The sequence below is a fragment of the Aptenodytes patagonicus genome, chromosome Z (assembly GCF_965638725.1).
Source record: "Aptenodytes patagonicus chromosome Z, bAptPat1.pri.cur, whole genome shotgun sequence".
Lineage (NCBI taxonomy): Eukaryota > Metazoa > Chordata > Aves > Sphenisciformes > Spheniscidae > Aptenodytes > Aptenodytes patagonicus.
This window is the reverse complement of record NC_134982.1, coordinates 42,988,482-43,011,696: the sequence shown is the minus strand read 5'-3', so window position 1 is coordinate 43,011,696 and position 23,215 is coordinate 42,988,482. Positions and strand designations below refer to the sequence as shown.

The window sequence follows — 23,215 nt, the reverse complement described above, 5'->3', positions numbered from 1 at the left end:
ACATGTGGAACAAAAGGCAAGTAAAACACATATGTCTACAGTAACATGTACTTTAAGAACTACCTACACCAAAACAACTGCAGTTTTAACAGACTACTAAAATGGAAACATTTGGAACTCTCTGTCAAACTCCAATAAACAGTAATTTATGTCAAATACAGACCTTGGCGTAGCCTTCTGGATTGACTGTCTTTTATCATCTAATGTACAGTTTGCCAGCTTGACTGAAGCATTCATTGAACCATCTGATAACATTTTGACAGCAGCTGACATCAAAACTAACTTAAACTCTGCAAGCTTCAAAAGGTCATCTCTCTGATCCAAATTTGTAACCTGTTTAAATCAAACGAGAATGTGTTTGTAGATTTGCTTACAGGTAATGGAAGTAATACACAGGTGTGATATACAGCTTTATTCTAACTGGTAAGATTTCTAATAATAATTTATTAAATAAACCCTCTGGTAATTCAAAAGACAACAAAAATCAATAACATACAGAGAAAACTGAAAAAAGCAAAGCTTTACCCTTCTACCAGCTTGCTAAAGCAAGCTTGCATTAGTGAGAGGGAGACAAAGTTTAAAAGAAAGTAGAATTGTCATATGCAATTTTGGTTTGTTTGCTGTTTAAAAATAGATAGTATATGCAAAGATGCCAAATAAGAAATTAAATTTTGCCTCTTATGACTATGTAGTGTTTAGCCAGATACTGGAAAATTGTTCAAAATGTAAAATAACAGACTACAAGTTTACAATGAAATATTACCAAACTTTTAGTCAGAAATTCATTGACAAGTTTTGTAAATTTAAACCAAGAAGAATAAAAATGCATTCATACTGTAATCCAAATTTAAAATCTCTCTCCACAATTTTATTTATGTAAGTCCGTGTGTGTGTAACTGAAGAACAGGTTGCATGCCTCTGCATTTTTTTCTTCCCAAACTGTATTTTAAACTAAGGTAAGTTTTCAGCAAATTTTTAGTCAGATCACAGAAGATGCCACGTATTATGTGCTACCACTGGTTATTCTCTTTCCTGTAATATCTGCCACGTGATTTAGTTAAAATAGCTGTTTATCATTTCCATCATGTTTGTTACTATTGCTAGAAATCACTTTCTCTGCTCATAAATTAAACTACTCCTGTTCAGAATTTCCAGGACTCTAGGCAACCTTAAATCTGTTTCTTGCTCTTTGTAACCAAAATTATATTTACCTGTTTTGAATTTGGACTATACAACACTAAAGTCAGAGAGTCAAATCTGAAGTCCAGTTTTAGTGTTGTTCTTATTTTCACAGGTGAATGCAATTCCACCACAGCTGATGTCACAACAGTTACACCTTTCAGAAATTAGAAAAAACACTTAATATTAAAGAAAATTATCTGACTGCAAATGGGGGGGGGGGGACACACCACACACAAACCCAACATCCTTACTAATGACTATAAAGACAACAAATTCCCTTTTCCTCCACATGTAAATCCATCCACACTTAGGTTAAGTTTATCATGCTCTCTGTAATTACTTTTGGCAAAATCACACAATGTTTGAGAAAACAAAATACTCCGCTTATATATTCTACATGCAATTTTTACCTTAAGACATAAATGTACAACTTCCCTTAATGTTATATGGTACTGTGTGCAAGAATGTTACAAAGAATACAAGTTTACTTTCACCCTCATTTGTTCATCTTGCCACGTTTTTGCTGTTTTTCACATTTAATAGAAGAGTTAAACAAAAGATTCTTTTCTTAACCTTACTCGCTTTTTTTTAGTGTGTGCTGACAGTTTATGGGCAATGATGCCTACTGAATAGGAACAACTTTTAGAATTGCCATCATTATGACAAAACAGATCTAAAACTGAACAGCAACAGAACCAGCATACACAGGAAAAAGAGTAACATAGCAACTTTCCAAAGTTGGGATGTTACCAAATCCAGCTGAAAGACTTTTAGGTGCTCACTGCATTACTGCCAGTAGAACAAGACAGTCCTTACATTAAAACACATCATGCTACAAAACTCACTACACTGGCCCAGTTGCTCCTATTCATTATCGTTATTGTTGGATATAGCTCAAACCACAATGTCAAGATAACAGAGGCATACTGTTAAAAACAACTGAATCTGGCATCCTTTTATAAAGGCAATTCCAACAGAAATAATAAATTGACAGTAATACCTAAAAATGCTAGACCACACGTAATTTTAGAAAAACATTACCTGCAGAGTGCTGTGAAGTACTATGCATATCACTACAATGGCTAGTCGTATCTTTCGGTTCTGGCAAAGATGCTGATGCACCAGAGCTTCCACCTATATTTTCATTTAGTGTCCTCAATATTGTGGTAATATCTTCCTGACTGAGAATTAGCTTAAAAAAAGATTATTAAACTCAGAACAGTTTCTGAAACTTTTGGTAACTAAAAATCTATGTTTACAAATAAACAGATAAACCAAATTAATCTCATCTGAGTCTCTGTTTAGGAGACTGAAGAACCAAGTAAAATGTTTTTCTCAAATCCACACAACCCCTTACAGTAACTTCTAGAAATCAGAAGTTGTTCACACATTATTTTGTTTTTGTCCACAAACTTTCTTTGCAAAGCTAGAATTTAGAAATGGAATGTTAGAGGTCATACACATATAGCTTGACTTACAGTCACCCAAAATTGTTAATCACATTTAGTCACAAGGTACTTTACAGTAATGGTTACTAGTTCCATTTCAAAATTTGGCAAATTGGTTTTCCTCATACAACTGACAAGCTTTATATTTTTTGATTTTAAATTTAAATGAGCATGTGCACTAACTCATACTCAGGCTTGTCATGGGTATGAATTCAGCAGGTGATCGCGCTGCTAATGAACAGACCAATAAACCCCAACTTTTTCCAATCCTTCTTTGAAAGATACTGACAGGTAAAAGAAGGCTATAACAGCATACCCATTTCTAACTAGCAACAGTAATATACAGTACAAAGTCTGCCTGCAGTATCACAGATGAAATACAGAGCTTAGATTAGAACAGAAAGCTATTCACTTCTTTTTTTCCTATGGAACAACAAAACCCACTCTACCTATACGTCTTGAAATCAACCCTAACTAAGGAACTTGAATTTTTATGGACAGAAAAATGAATCCATTTTCCATGGATATTTTAACAGCTGCTTTCAGAAATGAGTGCTTACATTCATAGGCTTGAGTCGGCCAGATATTTCAATATCAGGAACTTCGTTATACCATGCGGCAGCTAAATTTCGTTCAACAGCTACTTCCAGGTTGAGGGGCTGCAGCAACTGTACTTCAGTTTGCAATGAACCCTGCTCATAGCATGATCTGTGAACAGAAACAAAATACTCCCAGCTTGACATGCTTACATATTCTAACAAAGACAAACACATTTCTGTCTTTTCCTCATCTTTTTGAACAGTACTGTAAAACAGTCTTCATACTATTCCTAGTTTCTCTAGTTAAAGCCTTACTCCACCAACTAGACATCTTTTCTTGGCAGGGAGGAGACACATCAGGCACATACCAGCCATGCAACATACTAACTTCTTGCCAGTTAGGACCTCTTACCTGCTCTCCACTGGAAAGCAATTCCTTCTTTCTTCAGTACTCTTCAACTGTGTTTGAAAATCCCCTTCCCTTCCCTCTCCCACTCCCAATCCCCTGCACCAAGGCCCATTTTCAAACACTTCTTTACAGCTGTCTGACTTGATATCTTTCCTTCTATGTATAGCTTGAAAAACCCATCAAAATAGCCATTTACAAATGGGTATAACCTGTCCCAAAGTAGTGAATGATACATAAGTCTATTATTCTACACAATATTCCCTAAACAAACATTTGCTTCTATTAAAAGATGTACAGATTGCTATTTCTCCTAAAATACATTTTAATTGCTTTTACAAAATTTTTATTAATTTGCTGTTATATTTCAAGATAATAGTGTATCCGTCAACCACCAACCATTAACTAATTATTTTGATAACAATTTCTCAAAGCTCTCCAACTGAAGTATCCCAAAAGGATTACATGAATTTAAAAAAAATCTTGACACTACATTACCTGTATAACTTTAGTTCACTCAATTTCACTGTCATAGAGTCAACAACAGGCGGGAGATTATACCGTGTTTTTGTTTTAGCAATAAAGAATTGGTTCTTCACAGTGATTAGACCAAGATCGGCCACCAGGACATTCGCAGACATTGCTGACTGTGGAACTATCACAACAGGTGCTTTAATATTGATATCTAGTGCCAAACGGGAACTACGCTCCGCTAGCTCTTTTACACCTGTAGCTGCTTTCTCTGCTGCTTGAACAGTTGCCTCAGTAAGAGCTTCCTTGGCGGCTTGAAAGTTATTTATAAAAGCCTAGGAAAAGAATACAGATCTTGGGAATTTTATTAAGAATTACACTACTTCAAAAACACTAAGAATCATAGTTTTTTTAAATAGCAAACCATCTTAAGGTACTATTTTTGCTACACACTTTTTCTGAATTCTTTAATAGGATAATCTTCCCTCAAAATATGATAAAATATGCAAATATATAAAAATAAATTTCCATACTATATATTTGGCAAATCAGACAGTAACAGCAATGACCTTGTAACATGACTTGTATGAATTACATTTTATTTACTCATATGGAGAGTAAAAGATAGATTTACTTAGCAGAATTTATGGAAAAGGCATTAATTTTCATGGTTTACTACTATATTTCAGTGTTATAAACAATGAACAGTGTGTATATCTAAAAGCTGCCACAAGACATTTAAAGAAAAAAATTACTAACAATAATAGCAAATATTGTCGCTTAGCCACCCACTCCACAATAACAAACACATGGAGAAGAAAAGTAAGTAGCCCAACCACCAATCCCAGCGAAGTTTTCAGTATGTAAGAGTTCTTACACAAATGGGCACCACCCCCTATGGGATGCTTTAGCCTTTCCTAGATCTGACAATGTTATCTGGATGCTAAGGAGCAGTACCTGGAAAATTTAACTTACCAAAATAGATGAAACAAATTTGTTGACAAAAACTACTTGAATACACCCAACGGTTAGGTAAATACGATTGTCAACAACATCCATATTTGTATATGCAATACCATCTGTAGCATTCACATATGATACCATTCTGAAGTTGAAGACTTCTTTTCCTGTGATGTAAAGAGCCTTAGGAAGAAAAAAAACAAAAAGTATCTCTACTGTAAAAACTTATGCTGGAGAAACTGAACTCCAAAATAAAACGTAGTACCTCACACTTCTAAGACATTTTTACTTCAAATATCTCAACAATAAAAGAAAAAAAAATAATCCTTGGAATAGCTGAAAATATTCAGTTGGAATATCAGCTTGAATAATTCTGTCCATTAAAGTCAACAAAACAAGGAGTGTAATGAGCAGCTGGGCATCACAGTTGCACAAAATGAATGTCAGCCTCACAATCATCGGTTGTGGGGGTGAAATCAGTCTGGCTATAGAGAATAATGCTCCCAGCAAATACATAAAACATTATTAAAAAAAAAAAAAAAAAATCACAGTTAAAGAGTAGAGTCCACAAAGTAAATTAAATTCAGCATCTATATTCCATTCAGAAATCAATGATACATGCAAATGCATACCTTTTTATACAATGCCGTCTCATCAGAATCCACAATAATGATGTTCTTTAATTTTGCAGTCACTTCTGTTGCTGCTTTCTTCATGATCACTTGGCTATCCAGACCTTAAAAAAAAAAAAAAGACAGACATACAAAATCTGGAGACTATTCTGGCTATGAAGCCTTTGTGATTAAAGTTTTGTTCCTACCTTCAATGTGAATTTCAGCGATTCTATGTTTTTTCTCTCTGATAAAGATACGTAAACAGGATAAATCTGCACAGATATTGAGGTCAATAACATCTTCATACTTCGATTTTTTTGATGCTGTGGGAAATACAAAATAATAAAGATTACAGTTCTTCAAGGAGGAGATGTAATATTTTAGTATCCCTTCCCCAAAGCCTAGTTTGTATAAAGCCTGCAGCACTGGCAAAACGCACTGCATTCATGCTAGCAAGTACAACACAAAGGAATTGTATATACAGGATTGTATATACAGGAGTCCTCATGTGCTTCATGAACTGTGCTAATCAACATCAGTATTTCATTAACTGCAAGAAATACATTTAATATACATCTATCTACACAGCACAAAATTAGAGAGAGATTATTCAGGACTAAACAGTTTACCTCAAAAAGTGGTAACACACTAGCTACGTTAATACACTACTCTATCTGGTCATCTGCAATCAATGGTCTTGTTTACATACAGCAGGTGACTTTTTATTAAATCTCCACAACCTATATTTTCTAAACTTAAGTTTTAAACATGAAAATACCATTAATATAACTAGACACTGAAGAGGAGGGACAGTGGGCATCCTTCAAAATGAGGATGGGCAACCTTAAGTCCTACAAAAGATACAAGCACAAATATAGTGCCTTTCAGAAGAGACGTGTCCAAATATTTAGCCCATTTTTGGTTTTCCCAAAACTGAGTAAGAGTAAAAATACTCTATTTCATGTTAACAGAAATAATCTCTGTTCATTTTGAGCAGACATGACTGATACCACACAACAGTATCTGCAGGTATAGAGCTAAATAGAAGTCAACAGATAAGGGACTCAACCAACTTAGTCAATTTTTTCTGAAAGTCAAATCTGACATAATGTTGTATGCTACTTCAAATGACAAAGGGAAATATCGTATCTTGTATTCGGGGACTTTTGAGTCCTAAGTGGTAAATTCTTATAGGTAATCTATATACAAAGCTAAAAGCAGCAAAATTAAAAGTAATAAACACTCACCTCATTTTTCCACAGCCTAGCTTTTCAGACGAGATATTACCTCTAAGTATTGTATGTGAGTATGTTAAGGCCTTCTCAACCCCCACAATCAAGCTATGGTTTCATAAATACATCAACTTCAGTCACATGATTTTATTGTGCGTTGCTAACAGAAGACAAGCCATGGTAAATTAACCAATAACTACCCTCAGTCAAAGTTTAGTTTGCACAGTTGTACAGGAATGGGGGAGAAGGAGGGAGGAGAATCATGGAATGGTTTGGGTTGGAAGGCACCTTAAAGATCATCTAGTTCCAACCCCCCTGCCACAGGCAGGGACACCTTCCACTAGACCAGGTTGCTCAAAGCCCCATCCAACCCGGCCTTGAACACTTCCAAGGATGGGGCATCCACAACTTCTCTGGACAACCTGTTCCAGTGTCTCACCATCCTCATAGTGAAGAAATGTCTTCCTTCTATCTAATCTAGATCTACCCTCTTTCAGTTTAAAGCCATTACTCCTTGTCCTATCACTACATGCCCTTGTAAAAAGTCCCTCTCCAGCTTTCTTGGAGGCCCCCTTCAGGTACTGGAAGGCTGCTGTAAGGTGTCCCTGGAGCTTTCTCTTCTCCACACTGAACAACCCCAACTCTCTCAGCCTGCCTTCGTAGGAGAGGTGCTCCAGCCCTCTGATCATCTTCATGGCCCTCCTCTGGACCTGCTCCAACAGGTCCATGTCCTTATGTTGGGGGCCCCAGAGCTGAACGCCGTACTGCAGGTGGGGTCTCACAAGAGCAGAGTAGAGGGGCAGAATCACCTCCCTCGACCTGCTGGCCACGCTTCTTTGGATGCAGCCCAGGATACGATTGGCCGCCTGGGCTGCGAGCGCACGTTGCTGGCTCATGGCCAGCTTTTCATCCACCAGTACCCACAAGTCCTTCTCGGCAGGGCTGCTCTCAATCCCTTCATCCCCCAGCCAGTATTTGTGCTTGGGATTGCCCTGACCCATGTGCAGGACCTTGCACTTGGCCTTGCTGAACTTCATGAGGTTTGCACAGGCCCACTTCTCAAGCTTGTCCAGGTCCCTCTGGATGGCATCCCATCCCTCAGGTGTGTTGACCGCACCACTCAGCTTGGTGTCATCTGCAAACTTGCTGAGGGTGCACTCCATCCCACTGTCTATGTCACTGATGAAGACATTAAAAAGTACCGGTCCCAATACGGACCCCTGCGGGACGCCACTCATCACCAATCTCCATCTGGACATTGAGCCGTTGACCACTACCCTCTGGATGCGACCATCTAACCAATTCCTCACCCACCGGACAGTCCACCCATCAAATCCATACCTCTCCAGTTTAGAGAGAAGGATGTTGTGGGGGACCGTGTCAAAGGCCTGACAGAGGTCCAGACAGACGACATCTGTAGCCCTTCCCATGACCGCTCCACCATAGAAGGCCACTAGGTTAGTCAGGCAGGACTTGTCCTTGGTGAAGCTATGCTGGCTGTCTCAAATCACCTCCCTGTCCTCCATGTGCCTTAGCATAGCTTCCAGGAGGATCTGTTCCATGATCTTCCCAGGCATAGAGGTGAGACTGACTGGCCTGTAGTTCCCTGGGCCTTCCTTTTTCCCCTTTTTAAAAATGGGGCTTATGTTTCCCCTTTTCCAGTCAGTGGGAACTTCACCGGACTGCCATGACTTCTCAAATACGATGGACAGTGGCTTAGCAACTTCATCCGCCAGTTCCTTCAGGACCCACGGATGGATCTCATTGGGTCCCATGGACTTGTGCACCTTCAGCTGCCTTAGATGGTCTCGAACCTGATCTTCTCCCACAGTGGGCAGCTCCTCATTCTCCCAGTCCCCACCTTTGCCTTCTGTGGCTTGGGCGGTAAGGCTCGAGCACTTGCCAGTGAAGACCGAGGTAAAAAAGTCATCGAGTACCTCCGCCTTCTCTGTGTAACCAGGTCTCCCATTTTATTCCGCAGAGGGTCCACATTTTCCCTTGTCTTCCTTTTATCCCCAATATACCTCTAGGATCTTTTCTTGTTGCCCTTGATGTCCCTGGCCAGATGCAATTCTATCAGGGCTTTAGCTTTCCTAACCTGATGCCTGCCTGCTTGGACAATTTCTCTGTAGTCAGTTGCTCTTCCCTTATCCACCAACGCTGTAACCCCATCATAGAAGGCCACCAAATTTGTCAGGCACGATTTGCCTTTAGTGAAGTCATGTTGGCTGTCACCAATCACCTCCTTATTTTCCATGTGCCTTAGCATAGTTTCCAGGAGGATCTGCTCCACGATCACCTACAAAAGCTTTTCAGCTGTGTAGAGTCTAAATTGTCATATATAAATACATAAGAAACTAATTTAATCCTTTGCCTCCAAGAATTGTACCAAACACTACAGTGTTTGCCTGCATAGCAAAATGGTTCAAAGCTACAAAAGTGCTGAATCTTCTGTCCACAGCTCTCAGTAAGCCACAGAACAGAACCCTTTAAGTTCCCAGACTATCATAGGTACACAAATGGTATTTCATCTAGTGTCCAAGCATGTCCCTGTATAACTGAAATCAAACAACCACAAATGAGAACACACAAGAAAAAAAAATTAAAAATACAGTTAAATGGAAGAATTTTTTTTTACAGAGCAATTATTCCACTTTTTACTTCTCAGTTCTATTATGCATTGACGACCTACAAAACACCTTCAAAGAACAAGCTGAGAAACTAAACTTTTTAACCATCTGATGGAATAATAAAAAGTCATCAGGTGAAAGACCACAGCTGTGCGACATATTAATACTCTTCCCACATCTCATCCCAACTGATCTCTCATCATTCCTAAGGCAAATATTCTCTTTCATCTTCCTCCATCTCCCCCCCAAAAACAGAGGCTACAAACCTTATTTTCTCTCATTTTGTTAATAACCTGTTTGGCTCCAGACATGATAATTACCTTTCCTTTCACAATACTTAAAAAATTAACATAACGGATTTCATGTAAGTAGATATGGGAAACAAATACTCAAATCCCAAGAAGAGCTGTGCACCCAAGAGCTTGAGGGTTTTTCTTCCTAATACAGGTACCGTTTCTGTCTGAAGTTGTTATTCAAAAAACACAATCAGGCTACTAGTTCACCAACCTCCCATAATAAAACCATCAACCCTCAGCAACACTGTGAATTAATCACTGAATATGAGCATACACTAGACTTACAAACATATTTCTGTTTTGCCAAACAGAAATAAGTTTGTAAAGGCAGCACAAATCAACATTCTCAAAAAAATCTCATGAAATGTTGCAAATGTGATACATGGGGTTTAAAGATACCAAACTAGTACTGAAGTTTAACTTGAAATGTTTTTAAGAACTAACATCACTGAATGCAGGCAGCCTCAGAAAAATTTCATCAGTGTACCAGTGGGTTGGCTAGGTCAGTTATATGAGGGAACTACTGAAATCAGTAATGCAGAACAAGTATTACAATCCTTCAACTAGAATCATCTTGAGAATTATCCTCTACCATAGTTTTTGTGTGTGTGTTTTCTTTTTTGTTTTAATAACTAGTTGGACCCTCAGTGTTTTACAATTAACAGCAAGCAATAATTGCAAAGATCTCAGAGAAGTCCTTCTCAGAGCAGAAATGAACATCATTGGCATGATGTTGAGCATTTAATAGAAGCATTCATTTCAAAGTAGCTCCCAGACACAAGATCAAAAAATGGAGGTGATCTGTTTATTTGCTCTTGCACAACATAATCAGCACATCAGACCTGCTGAATTCTTGGTCAGAGAATGATAAAATGGCATAGCAAGCAAGTTATTCACAAGAGATTGAGGTTCCTCACATAAAAGGTAATAAAATAACTGTAAGGCAATCAAAAGTCTCAATTCATCCCGGGGGGGGGGGGGGGGGGGGAGAAACAAAAAAAGACAGTTTGTGGGGGGTTTTTTGCATACACTTGAATACACAACAAAGGTATGTGATGACCAATATGTCAGAAAACCGCACATGGAAAGAGATGAGACTAACCTTATTAGAGCAGAATAACTCCTTCAGACTAATATTGTTGGATAACTGACTGGCCTGCACCCCTTTCAGGACACAAGAGTGCTAATGCTTCTGCAGGCCAAGAAAAGCTAGGAACCCTAAATTTATACATAGAAACCAGATACCTACAAAGTACCAGGTACCTTTGATAAACATGAGGAGGTTCACCAGATTTCTCTCAAATTGCAGGAATTCATATTCTATTTATGTGTCCCTAAAACCACAGTAACTGATATTAATGAATGCTATTACCAGCTTCTTGTAACAAAAGATTGAAAATGCTCAAGCCATCTTCCACCAAGCAAGGACTTCCTATTTATTACACTTCAAGGTAAATCCAAATCCATGTGCCAGTTCATAAACCCAAAACAGCAATTCCAACAAATTATTCCTACAAAATTGGTGCCAAACAGAATTTAGCCATTCAGCAAATCAGTAGATCACTAGTAACCAAAGCTGTCCTGGAGCTTATGAAACGCAGTAGTGTATATTTTGTACTGATGTCTGCAGCCAATGCCTACACATCAATAAACTGCTAAATGAGTACCTATCTGCAGGTTGCAAACCTAAACCAACAAAAATATTTTGATAATGGGAAGAAAGATAGTGTACAAAGTCATTTCACTGAGGAGTTAGAGAAAAATGGTAATTATGCTATTATTTGGAAAGCACAAAAGTGTCTAGAATATATTTAATACACATCACAGAAAGTTTTAACCTTCATGCTAAATTTTCTAACCCATAAAGTTATTTTATTTCCTTACTTTTTATAAACACCTTCTCCACATAAATGCTGTAATGCAAAAATACTTTTCTCATTATATGGGAGAAAACCATTAGGAACATAATCACTGCCAGTAAGCTACCATTCAACGCAGATTATCATAACTAAGTGAATTTGAACACATATCTTCAAAAAAAATGCTTAGTATTTCTACCTCAGGAAAAGTCAACAGCTGCAGCATCTACCTTGCCTCATTAATTACACAGTTATTCCTCACCTACACACTTCCAGCCAGGGAATAAGAGTATACCCTTGCTACTCCATAGTACTCTGATGGCTAACATTCTTATTACCACTGAAATTAAAAAAGGCTGTGAAGTGGATAAGTAAATATACCCTAAACAAAATTTCTCATTTCAAAAGTCATTGGCAGGCTTACAAAAATAGAAAATATGTCTGTTTTCTTCCTTGCTTAAGGAATTGAAGAGAGATGAATGAAAAGAGGAAAAAAAAAAGAAAGAATAAAGAAACTTACTTAATTTCTTAAGAACATCCTTCTTCTCCTCTATTTTTTCATGGACCAGTTCTTCTGCAACTTTAGTTTCTTGTTTGGGTAGAAGATTATTCAAATAGTTCATAGCATTCAGCAGAGCTTCAGTATGCAAATGAACATCTAGAGATGAAAAGTTCACCTAAAAGAACAAATTATGTTTATCCAATATCCCTCTCTTCCCACAATGACAAAATTATGTTAAAAAAGATATCATACCTTTATCTTCTGGAGAACATTCTGATAGGCAGTTTTCAGTTCTGGTCCATGAATATCAGCCTATTCCACCAGAAGTGCGTGTAAAACAAACAAACCAGGAGAAGTTCGCAGATTTCATTAGAGAGAATTTATTTCAAAAAACACTACAACTTAAGACATACAAGTTAATCTGTTTAGGGAGCAGAGACTTCGCATGTGACATTCAATATGTTAAGGAATGAGTAAATAACGAAAAACCTTCAACAGTTGCTCAATAATACTGTACTGTTTATGATTGGCTTACAATTCAAAAGCAAAGTCTGCTCTTTTCTCACCTTTATGTACTCCAGAGTGAGAAGATCATCTTCTACATTATCCAAAGTAGTAATTATGTAAACTGGCTTGTCATTATCATCTTAAAAAAACCCAAAAGAATAAAAAAGATTACTTTTTTATTCAAGAAAAAAATTGACAAGTTTTCTACAACTCTTTTAATCATCTATAGACTACAAACTAGGCTACTATCTGTCATTACTATTTAATCACAAAACCTCTTCTGCAGACCTAAAATAGTTAGATGTCTCTACTAAAATCATCAGCACTAGAACATATTTACCAAAGCATTACTAAGAGAATGAGCTCCTTAATTACTTTTCCCTTCCACCCCCTGCATTAAATTTAGGAAGCAAATCTTCCTCAGCTGACAAAAGAAAGCCCTACAAGCTTTTTGAAGACAATCACAGTGTTATTTGTGAATAATTTTTTGATCAGACTATAAATACTTACCCATATACTCTGGGCACATCAGACAAACTTCACGAAGGAAAGCATTTGCAGTCATGTCAAATGTTCTTAATTTAAGCTCAGTGCCTAACCCTACAATATCAAGCTGCAGCACAGGTGTCTCCATATTACCAGTAAGATGGCATAATTTAATTAAGACCTAAAAAAATCCCAAACAAACAAACAAAAAAACAGAGGAAAAAAAAAAAGGTAGGGGATTATCCTCTTAGTTTTTATATAGGATTATATATTTACATACATTTTATGGGTTAATGTGTATTGATCATTTAACTTTATACAGCAAATGCCCTGAAAAAAATAAACAGTTCAACAAGCAAAATTGCTAGGATACTGTTTGCTGCTATTTTAACAAAAACTTCAAACATCACACATGTAATACCAAAGTTACACTTACATGAATTAATTTATTTTTAAAAACAAGTCTGTAAAGCATTTAGTAATGTTCAACCTAGTCAAAACTAGTGTGCTGGTTTTGGCTGGGGTGGAGCTAATTTTCTTCATGGAAGCTAGTATGGGGCTATGTTTTGGATTTGTGCTGGAAACAGTGTGGATAATACAGGGATGTTTTCATTACTGCTGAGCAGTGCTGACACAGCGTCAAGGCCTTTTCTGCTTTTCACCCCACCCCTCCAGCGAGGAGGCTGGAGGTGCACAAGAAGCTGGGAGGGGGCACAGCCGGGACAGCTGACCCCAACTGACCACAGGGATGTTCCACACCATATGACGTCATGCTCAGCACGTAAAGCTGGGGGAAGAAGAAGGAAGGGGGGACGTTTGGAGTGATGGCGTTTGACTTCCCAAGCAATCATTACACATAATGGAGCCCTGCTTTCCTGGAGATGGCTGAACACCTGCCTGCCCATGGGAAGGAGTGAATGAATTCCTTGTTTTGCTTTGCTTGCGCACGTGGCTTTTGCTTTACCTATTAAACTGTCTTTATCTCAACCCACGAGTTTTCTCACTTTTAGCCTTCCGATTCTCTCTGCCATCCAACTGGGGGGTGCAGTGAGTGAGCGGCTGTGTGGGGCTTAGTTGCCAGCTGGGGTTAAACCATGACAACTAGATTGTCAGTCAGAATAAAGAGTTTACTGCATTCACTGGAATTTCTTCAAACTCTCCTGGTAAGAGTTAGATTCCCAAGCTGAATATCAGGTGAGAGAACTTCCTACTTTTTCACCCATGCATGACAAAGATGTTCTTAAATAAATACCTAGCTGAGCTGTTGTTATCTGTCTTTCACAACCAAAGCAAAACAAAGATATGTACTCTTCCTTTCCACATAATGCTCTCTACAAATAGGGAAAATCAAAACCAAGCCAAGTAAGTCATTTTAAACTATAAAGCCAACAAACAGAGAGAAAGTGATTCTTAATAGATTCTCAATTGTATTTTTTTCTTATAGATTGTAAGATAGTTTCCATTAGAGAATAATGTAAAATACAGCATCTATCTTTAGACTAGTTGTTCTTAAACAAGGTCTTGTCATAACACAAAAACCAGTACATTTAAATTTTATTTGTTTATGTATTTTCTGTAAGGTGTAATATATAATAAGATGTCTTGCAAGCTAGTTATGATGTGTTGAAGCCATTCTGTAAGCCTAAAACAGAAATGTAAAGTTAACTGAATTTGTACAGTTTATTTGTAAAGTTATACAATGAGTAGCAGCAATAACACTGTCATAGCCATGATGGTCTAATGATAAAGGTAACAATAGTGGTAAGAGGCCATCTCTTTTACTAGACCAACTGATGCAGTTAGAAACAGTGTCTTGCATTTGGGTAAAATACTCTTTTTTTCCTCCCAAGTCTGAAACAGCAAAAATAACACATAAAACACCTCATAGTGAGCATGTTACAGATTTAGGTGCGAGGCTAACAGAGTCTGGGAAAAACTGGAGCAGAAAAATAAGGTGCTTGTTACAAGATGAAACATTAATGAAGTTTTCCCAGTGACCACAGCAGTATCTTAATCCAAAACAAATACGTAATGTGATTTTTGAGTGATAGTTAGGTAAAGGACATTCAGTGATAAAATGAATTGGGAAATAAAGTGGATAAATCAGAGCATTTCAGTGACGACAAGGATGCAGAAGCACAACTGTGACTTGGAAAAAAACTCTACAGAATAGTTTCAGCAAGAATAGTTTCAGCAAGAAACGGGTAATCAATACTTCTGCAGACATGGATTCATGAACACAACAAACAGGGAACAATTACAGTTCAGATGTGCTCCAGAGAAATAAAAAAAAAAGTAAACTTTACCTCAGCTACTTCAAACCTTAGCTGGAATTCTGTCATATTTTTCAAAGATTCTTGTTTACGTAGTTTTTTTCGCCTTGTACTGCTAGCTCGCTTGAGGGAACCAGATGGGGCTTCAAAAAATGGCATGTCTTCCACAGGGCTGCTTAGAGCATCATAAAATTCTTCTTCTGATTCTAAGGATTAATTCACAACAACATTACATATACATTTTCAACACCCAATATTTTGCAGTACTATGACCTAGAATTTTTATGTCTACATCTATAAAAACTTAAATGTACAAGTATGGGAAGATTACCTAGCTGATAATTAGCAACCAAAGTCTGTTTCTGTAATTATCTCCGCTCCTGCCTCCACAATTTTTCACCACACCTACAGCTCCCTCTGTCACGTCATAATAAATCAGTTCTCATCAACTAACTCCTTCGTCAGCATTCTCTCACTATTGGCTGTGCAAAAGACAGCACAAACCATGGCTCATCTTGCCTTCATTGTGTACTAATAGCTAAATAACTCTTCTGCTGGTCTGACTGCTGCTGACCATACAGACTCTTTTGCCTCACTATCAGTGGGACTACTTTGGATCTCTCCCTGTTAAGGGTCTCCTATTTCAGGACAGACTCCTAAGGACTATCAAGCTTTTAATCCAGCTGACATTATTACAGAAGTATAACGAAGACAAATAGATTGCACCATCTTATAAGGCTCTTTTCCTTCACCTAAAAACCATAAACACTGAAGTTAAAGGTAACTGTGGAAGAAGCATCCTTCTGACAAAACTGAAGAAATGACATTAAGAGGTATTTTGTAAGGCTTAAAAGCACCGTTGAGTCTGGGGGTGAAGATAGAGAAATAACATGAATCACTTAAAATGATTGCACAGCTGTATGTACAGTATAAATTAAAACAGAGACTTGATTCAATCTAAATCTAGTTATTACCTTCTCATATTAACTGTGGCCAGCATTTGCTCTCATCTCACCCTAATTTTTAAGAATTGAAAGACACATTCTCCCTACCTTTGGGCACTTAAAGGAACGCATACAAAAAACAGATGAAGACACACAGATACATATTTCTATACATACTGTACACACACTGACTTTAAAGTGATAAAGTAGACATAAAAATTAGCTTTGCTGATAATTTTGCTGGTGTTTGCAAACCACATATATCATTAACTTGAGAAAGAAGAAAAAGTATTATTCTCTGTTTCTCCAGTTGAGTGTTTTGGCATGACAAAGGTGATTGACGCTGAAATAACATGGATATGTTTGATTATTTTTCAAATGTAACTACTAGATGGAACATTACAATCTAGCTAAGCTGTTTCAACAGCAAGGCAGTATTAAACACGACGAGGTTCTCCACAGCCAATCTTCTGTTTGATGCTGTAGAAGTTGAAATGATACTTATTTATAACAACACAGTAGTTTCCAACAGTCATCGTTCCAGTATTTTGTAATTTACATAAATCCAGCTAAGTAGGAGAGAAATCCTTCACCAGAAGAAAAAAATTAAAATCAGAGGACTAAGTACATACTGAAGCAAAAAAATGACATACATACTACTTCAGATGTTCCGAATAGAGATCTGTAGTAACGTATGCAAAGACAAAAATAAATAAACACATCCTACCAAACATTTTACTGCTTTGCCTTCAGAAAGGGAACGGCAAGAACAAACATACAGAATTTTACTGCTATGAGAAGACACACAAATATTTTGTACAGAGTGAATTATAATAAGCTGCACAGAATATAACACTACTCAACCTTCAAGAACTTGAAACAAAGCCACAAATGATTGCTTACTCCAAGAGAAACAAATTAATTCAATGAACTCAAAAACTTGACTTGACCTGTTTATTAAACCAGACTTTAAAATAGATCGTATTACCTGACTCAGCAAATGAATGAAGATCCAAAACAGGAAACACACCTTGTGACAAATGTGGTGCTGAGAGCACAGGGGATATTGCAGCCTGAAACAGGAGATACCATAAAATTTTTTGCTTGAATTCATTGGTCATGCTATTGCATGCATATATGTTGCATCGAAGTTTTACAACTTAAGGAAATTGGTCTTATTTTAAGTGCAAATCATTACAGTTAAACACTTACATTACTAAAATTAGAAGCATGGGGAGAAATGAGGCCTAAATCAGGTAGAAGTAGCAGGTACTGCACATTCATCTAGCTACAGAGAATAAATACATTAGGAAACATGGCAAAGAGGTTCAAACATTCAACTTCACAGACCAAAAGATGGACAGAAGCAGCACATCATATGAAAACTCGGGAAAGACAAAACCTAGTCCCTCACAGGACTACAGTATGGCAACTTCAGAGAACAATAAAAGATCACTGTGCTTTATAAAAATCACATGATACTAGTGGCAGGTGGGGAAAAAAGAAAGAAGAGCTAGAGAAAACATTAGAGCAGACAGAATTGTTTCTAAATTTCATAGAATCATAGAATCATTTAGGTTGGAAAAGACCTTTAAAAGATCATCAAGTCCAACTGTTAATCTAACACTGCCAAGTCCACCACTAAACCATGTCCCTAAGTGCCACATCTACACATCTTTTAAATACCCCCAGGGATGGTAACTCAACCACTTCCCTGGGCAGCCTGTGCCAATGCTTGACAACCCTTTTGGTGAAGAAAATTTTCTTAATATCCAACCTAAACCTCCCCTGGCACAACTTGAGGCCATCTCCTCTCATTCTGTCACTTGTTACTTGGGAGAAGAGACCAACACCCACCTCACTACAACCTCCTGTCAGGTAGTTGTAGAGAGCAATGAGGTCTCCCCTCAGCCTCCTCTTCTCCAGGCTAAACAACCCCAGTTCCCTCAGCCACTCCTCATAAGACTTGTGCTCTAGACCCTTCACCAGCTTCATTGCTCTTCTTTGGACACGCTCCAGCACCTCAATGTCTTGTAGTGAGGGGCCAGTGCCAAGTAGAGGGGCACGATCACTTCCCTACTCCTGCTGGCCACATGGTTTCTGATACAGCCAGGATGCTATTGACCTTCTTGGCCACCTGGGCACACTGTCGGCTTATATTCAGCCGGCTGTTGACCAACACCCCCAGATCCTTTCCCACTGGGCAGCTTTCCAGCCACTCTTCCCCAAGCCTGTAGCGTTGCATGGGGTTTTTATGACCCAAGTGCAGGACCCAGTATTTAGCCTTGTTGAATCTCATTTCTCCATGTATCTGTAAAAACAGATGCTAGTAAAGTCATAATTGTGAGATGCAGTTATGCACAACCCAGAGAAGTAACTGAAAACGTGTGAAATGTTACTGTTTTGCCACTAGAGTGGACAAAAGGACAAGAATCCTCACTCCATGTAGAATTATATATGACAGAATTAAATTCTCCTAGTGAAGGTAACCTAATGGTTTATTCACCAAAGCCAGATTTCCCATCAAGCCTCATAAAGTAGTCTTGGTGGTTTGAGTTTGTAAAGAATTCTCATCTGCATGTTCCACATGTATATTTAGTACACATGTGCCTTGTACAGAGTACTAAATTAAGGAGAAACCTGCACGTTGTTTGTGTGCCCATTCTTGAATGCCTTTGGCTCTGGACTGCGCAGACTGCAGTAGTTCTTTTTCTTTTTTTTCTTTTCCCCTGTTACTGCTACTTTCAAAGCCCAGTCTCAGACAATTATTCAATAACTCACAGTATTTTACAGAAATCTAAGTATTATGGCAACAAAGAAACATTCATCTTTGAACGTTGTTTCCAAGGCTCCATTTTTCATCTCACTCTTCACATTTTAACAGTCTCTCTTCTCAGTCTCCATCCTACATAACTTGACCTTACTGAATATATCCATGTCCATGAGTGATAGATACACCAAATCTCTAAGACTCTTGTAACTGTGAAAGTGTCTCATCTGTAACACTTTCATGTTCTAAGAAAACAAGGAGAAGAAACTGTGAGACTTGACTTCCCAGTACCATCATAAGAAATAAAGCCTTCCACACTGAAGTGGACAGCCGCCTTGTACTAAAGTACAAGAAAGGGCAGGGTGCAAAAACCTTGAAGGATCTGTTCTGAAGAGTCTTCTGCTTTTGCAGCCCAAGAACAACTCCTCCACTAACTCAAAATGTAAAGAACAAAGTTCACATGCGGAGCTCTGGAAAAGGATTTCATATCCTTTTTGGTTCAGAAGTGATGTGATGGCAACAAAGCTCAGAAGGATTTCAGCCTCAAGGATGAAAGCATGGGAGTGTATCTACCACCACCAGAGCAGCAAATCCACTCAAATTAACTGAATTTAATACCAGCAATTAGAGTCTGTCAAGCTCTGCAGTAGATGGAGGATTGAGCAGACAGGTTTAACCACAGGTTTTAATATGGATGCTGCATATAATGCACATACATTCACATTGGCTCAACAGTCTTTACTCACCTCATCTTGTATGTCACAAGTAATGTACAGGTAATACTAAGCACATCAAAGTCACTTAAAATATTTTAAATGTAATAGTTGAATTCTATAATTACATTCAAGTATTGGCAATGTTATAAAGTACAGGATAATCATCTTATATGTGCACATTTTATTTATGTAAAACCAAAACCCCATCACTTATCCTTGAAGAAAGTTTGTCTGTGACTAGTTGCACAAAACAACAGAGACTAGGGCAGCTTTTGGCTGGTGATACCATCAGTATATAAAGAGTGAAAGAGCAGGTCAGAACCAGCTAGAATTTTAACGGCGCCACTAAAGAGTTGGCAGGAACTACATGTTGAAGGGAAACAATCTTCACTCTATATATACTTTCAATAGGTATGCTTGTCTAGTCATGCGCATTTAGTTAGTGAATATTATACTAACATAACCCACAGAAAACAACACCAAAACTGCAGCAACAGCCATCAGGTAATTTGTATAAAGATGGAAAGATAATTATTAAGTAACCTTAAAAAAAAAAAGAAACCACAAAATGACCATTATTCTTTTAGAATCAAGTACTCAAAAGATTAAATAACAGATAATTAGAAGTATTTACAAATGACAGAAAAATGGATAGCGCAATTTTGTCTTTGACCTTGAGATTTCACATATGTTCAAATGATAGGACTGCTTTAAAGCTATATAAAACATAGCCAGACCACACAGACTAGAGTGATGTTAAAAATTAGCAATTTGGCATTCATTTCCTAGCTTTGTTAAAAACGGCTCATATCAAAAGGTAAAACATACTTTTCAGTAATAATAACAAGAAAGTGGCAATCCTCTGTCCCGAAGAAAGCATAGAACAGTGACCCAAACCATTTTCACTAAGGAAAGGGGGTGGGGAAGTAGGGAGGGAACTCACTCCACGCTCTTAAACCTTAGAAATGCAAGGCAGAACTGCCACCTACTCGGGTATGTTTTATAACTGAATAAAGAAAGGCTGGGAAGAGCAGTGAAATCAGCTGAAATGCAGCTGCCACTTTTGTCAGGCAGGCACTGTTTAGCCAACATTAGCCACAGATAGTGGCTATTTTTTGTTTGTTTTTGAAAGTTAAACTCCTGTCTGACCAAGATTCACATAACACTTCAACTTTAAAAATTCCAAGGTTTCAACCTTTTCTTTGCTAAACAAATTAGCTTGAACCCAAACTCTGCAGCACTCTACATGTGTGTAAATTTGAAGGTACAATTAAACTAATCCTCAACAAAAGGGAGTAAGTTTGTTAATGAAGATTAGTATGAACTACAAAGCAATTCCCAGAGTAGTAAAAGTTTGGAGGGTTTGTATTTTAAATTCAACCACTGGACAACTATTTCATAACTATTGGCTAAAGATCACAATAAACTACCTAAATAACAAGCAAAATTTCTATACCTTTAGAGAATGAGCTAAGTTTTTCAAGAGGTACTAAGTAAGTGCTCTTCTCCACTTCCTTGTGCTCCTGTCAAAACTGCAATGCTAATAGCAAGAAGGTATTTTTCTGATAATTATTAATGAAACATTTTTTAAAAACCTTACCTCAGTTATTTTTGGAGGAGAACTGGTAGCAGGAGCACTTTCTGGCTTAGGAATGCTATCAATTAGCTCCAAGATACTTGTCAGCTTCTGGTCTGATATTTGGATAGAAAGTAAAGGCAGCTGTCCAGACAGTTTGAACCTGTTTAGTAAACAATCAAAGTTATCTTAAAACTATTTCATTCAAAATTTACACTAATTTTCTTCTGAAAAACACAGAAGTCTTCCTGGTCAGAAAATCACTCATCTAACCATTGTGTGTAATATATATATACACACACACACATATATACATTTAACTTCTGTTGCACACAGAAGAGTTACTTAACAAGCAAATATCCAGTTATTAATGTAATTTATATTTCCATTTGATACAATGTCTTGTGCATCAGCACTGCAATTAATACTAATAACCACTTCTGATTTGGCTACATAAAGCATATTTTCCTCACAATCAGGAATTGTTCCCTCGTTTGTATATTTAATTTAATTACTTAAAATAAAGCACATCACTGAGCCTTTACACAGTATTTTACAGAAGATTTTTTTTTTTTTTGCATAAGATGTTTACAGCCCAAAACCTCAAGCAAGTATACAAATATTTCCTAGAAGTTATGTATATTTAAGCTGAGTCTAGCAGTAGTCTCATATGTCCTTTATAGGACATAAAAGAATAAAAAAAGTATTTAAAAATTAAAACAGTAAAACATATTTTAAGCCTGTTTGAATAGGCTTTGGCCAAAAAGAAGTAGAATCACTTCAAATGTAGACACTGACTTTTTAAAGACCTCAAACCCATCCCAGTTTCTCACAGAAGTAAGCAGAACAGAACTAATCAGAAAACTGGCTCCAAGAACATTATTATGCTTTTATTACGACATCCAGTTAGAACAGGTAAAGAGGTCTGTTCAATAAGACAACTGCCTCCAACAATAGGCACCAGCAGATGCTTAACACCTGGGGTGTAAGGAACAGGACCTGCTATTTCCTCCCAGTTTTCCTGTGCTTAACTCACAGCTCAAGCTTCAAAGGAACGTACAATATAATACACTGGAGAAGATGTAAGGACAAAAACCCCAAAGTTTTCAGTCACCCTCAACTAACTTTGAGACTACAAGAGTAACTGGGAAAACAGCTCTTCATACCTGTGCAAGCCAAGCACAAAGTTGTATGTGTTAAACTGTAACAGTAAGTACCTAGTTTTCTACAGTTTATTAATTTCTACACATCCTTAAATTCTTAAGGAATTAATTCTCAACTACTTTTGCCTTTTATTCTTAATTCCAGTTCTGTCAGAGAGAAATTTAGACCTTTTTTTTTTTCTTTTTTCTTCTTTTATTTTCATGGAGAGGGGCAAGGTAGCAGTGTATCTGCCAGGTCTGAAAGGACCTGTCCATCTACTGCTTGAATGCTCCAATAACCTAGGACACTTAGCAATTCTCACTTCTGTTGCACTTAAACCTCCCTACAAAAATTCATCTATACTATTAAGACATTTTTCATTAATGTTTGTACAATGGACAGCCCATGCAGTTACATGGAAGGCACTTAGCAGATACAAGGCAGATAACTGCAAATAATCCCAGACTCACTACACTGCTCTTTTAACAAAAGCTTTTAAGGTTCAGAAAACCTCTGGAAGTGGAATACAATTATTCCCCATTTGTAGAGACTGAGGGATGGAGGAGCTAAGTACTTCAATTGATGAGGAAATCTGTGCAGAAACTTCTTCCAAGTTCAGACTGTTATATTTAGAGATAAGGAAATGTTAAGGATGCCATTT

General features: G+C 37.4%; 1 protein-coding gene across 2 annotated transcripts in view; it reads right to left on the bottom strand.

Annotated features, from left to right (window-relative positions):
• Nucleotides 1-23,215, bottom strand: part of VPS13A (vacuolar protein sorting 13 homolog A) — a 115,116-nt gene that overhangs the window by 56,629 nt on the left and 35,272 nt on the right. For both annotated transcript variants that reach the window (XM_076363272.1, XM_076363273.1), the window contains exons 23-37: nt 21,436-21,574; nt 17,338-17,422; nt 15,439-15,611; nt 13,157-13,313; nt 12,706-12,785; nt 12,392-12,451; nt 12,158-12,314; nt 5,827-5,943; nt 5,639-5,742; nt 5,022-5,189; nt 4,074-4,381; nt 3,191-3,338; nt 2,224-2,374; nt 1,212-1,336; nt 164-333 (exon numbers count right to left, since the gene is read on the bottom strand). In XM_076363272.1, the coding sequence (XP_076219387.1) occupies nt 164-333; nt 1,212-1,336; nt 2,224-2,374; nt 3,191-3,338; nt 4,074-4,381; nt 5,022-5,189; nt 5,639-5,742; nt 5,827-5,943; nt 12,158-12,314; nt 12,392-12,451; nt 12,706-12,785; nt 13,157-13,313; nt 15,439-15,611; nt 17,338-17,422; nt 21,436-21,574 (2,142 nt within the window). The remainder of the gene's footprint in view (nt 1-163; nt 334-1,211; nt 1,337-2,223; nt 2,375-3,190; nt 3,339-4,073; nt 4,382-5,021; nt 5,190-5,638; nt 5,743-5,826; nt 5,944-12,157; nt 12,315-12,391; nt 12,452-12,705; nt 12,786-13,156; nt 13,314-15,438; nt 15,612-17,337; nt 17,423-21,435; nt 21,575-23,215) is intronic.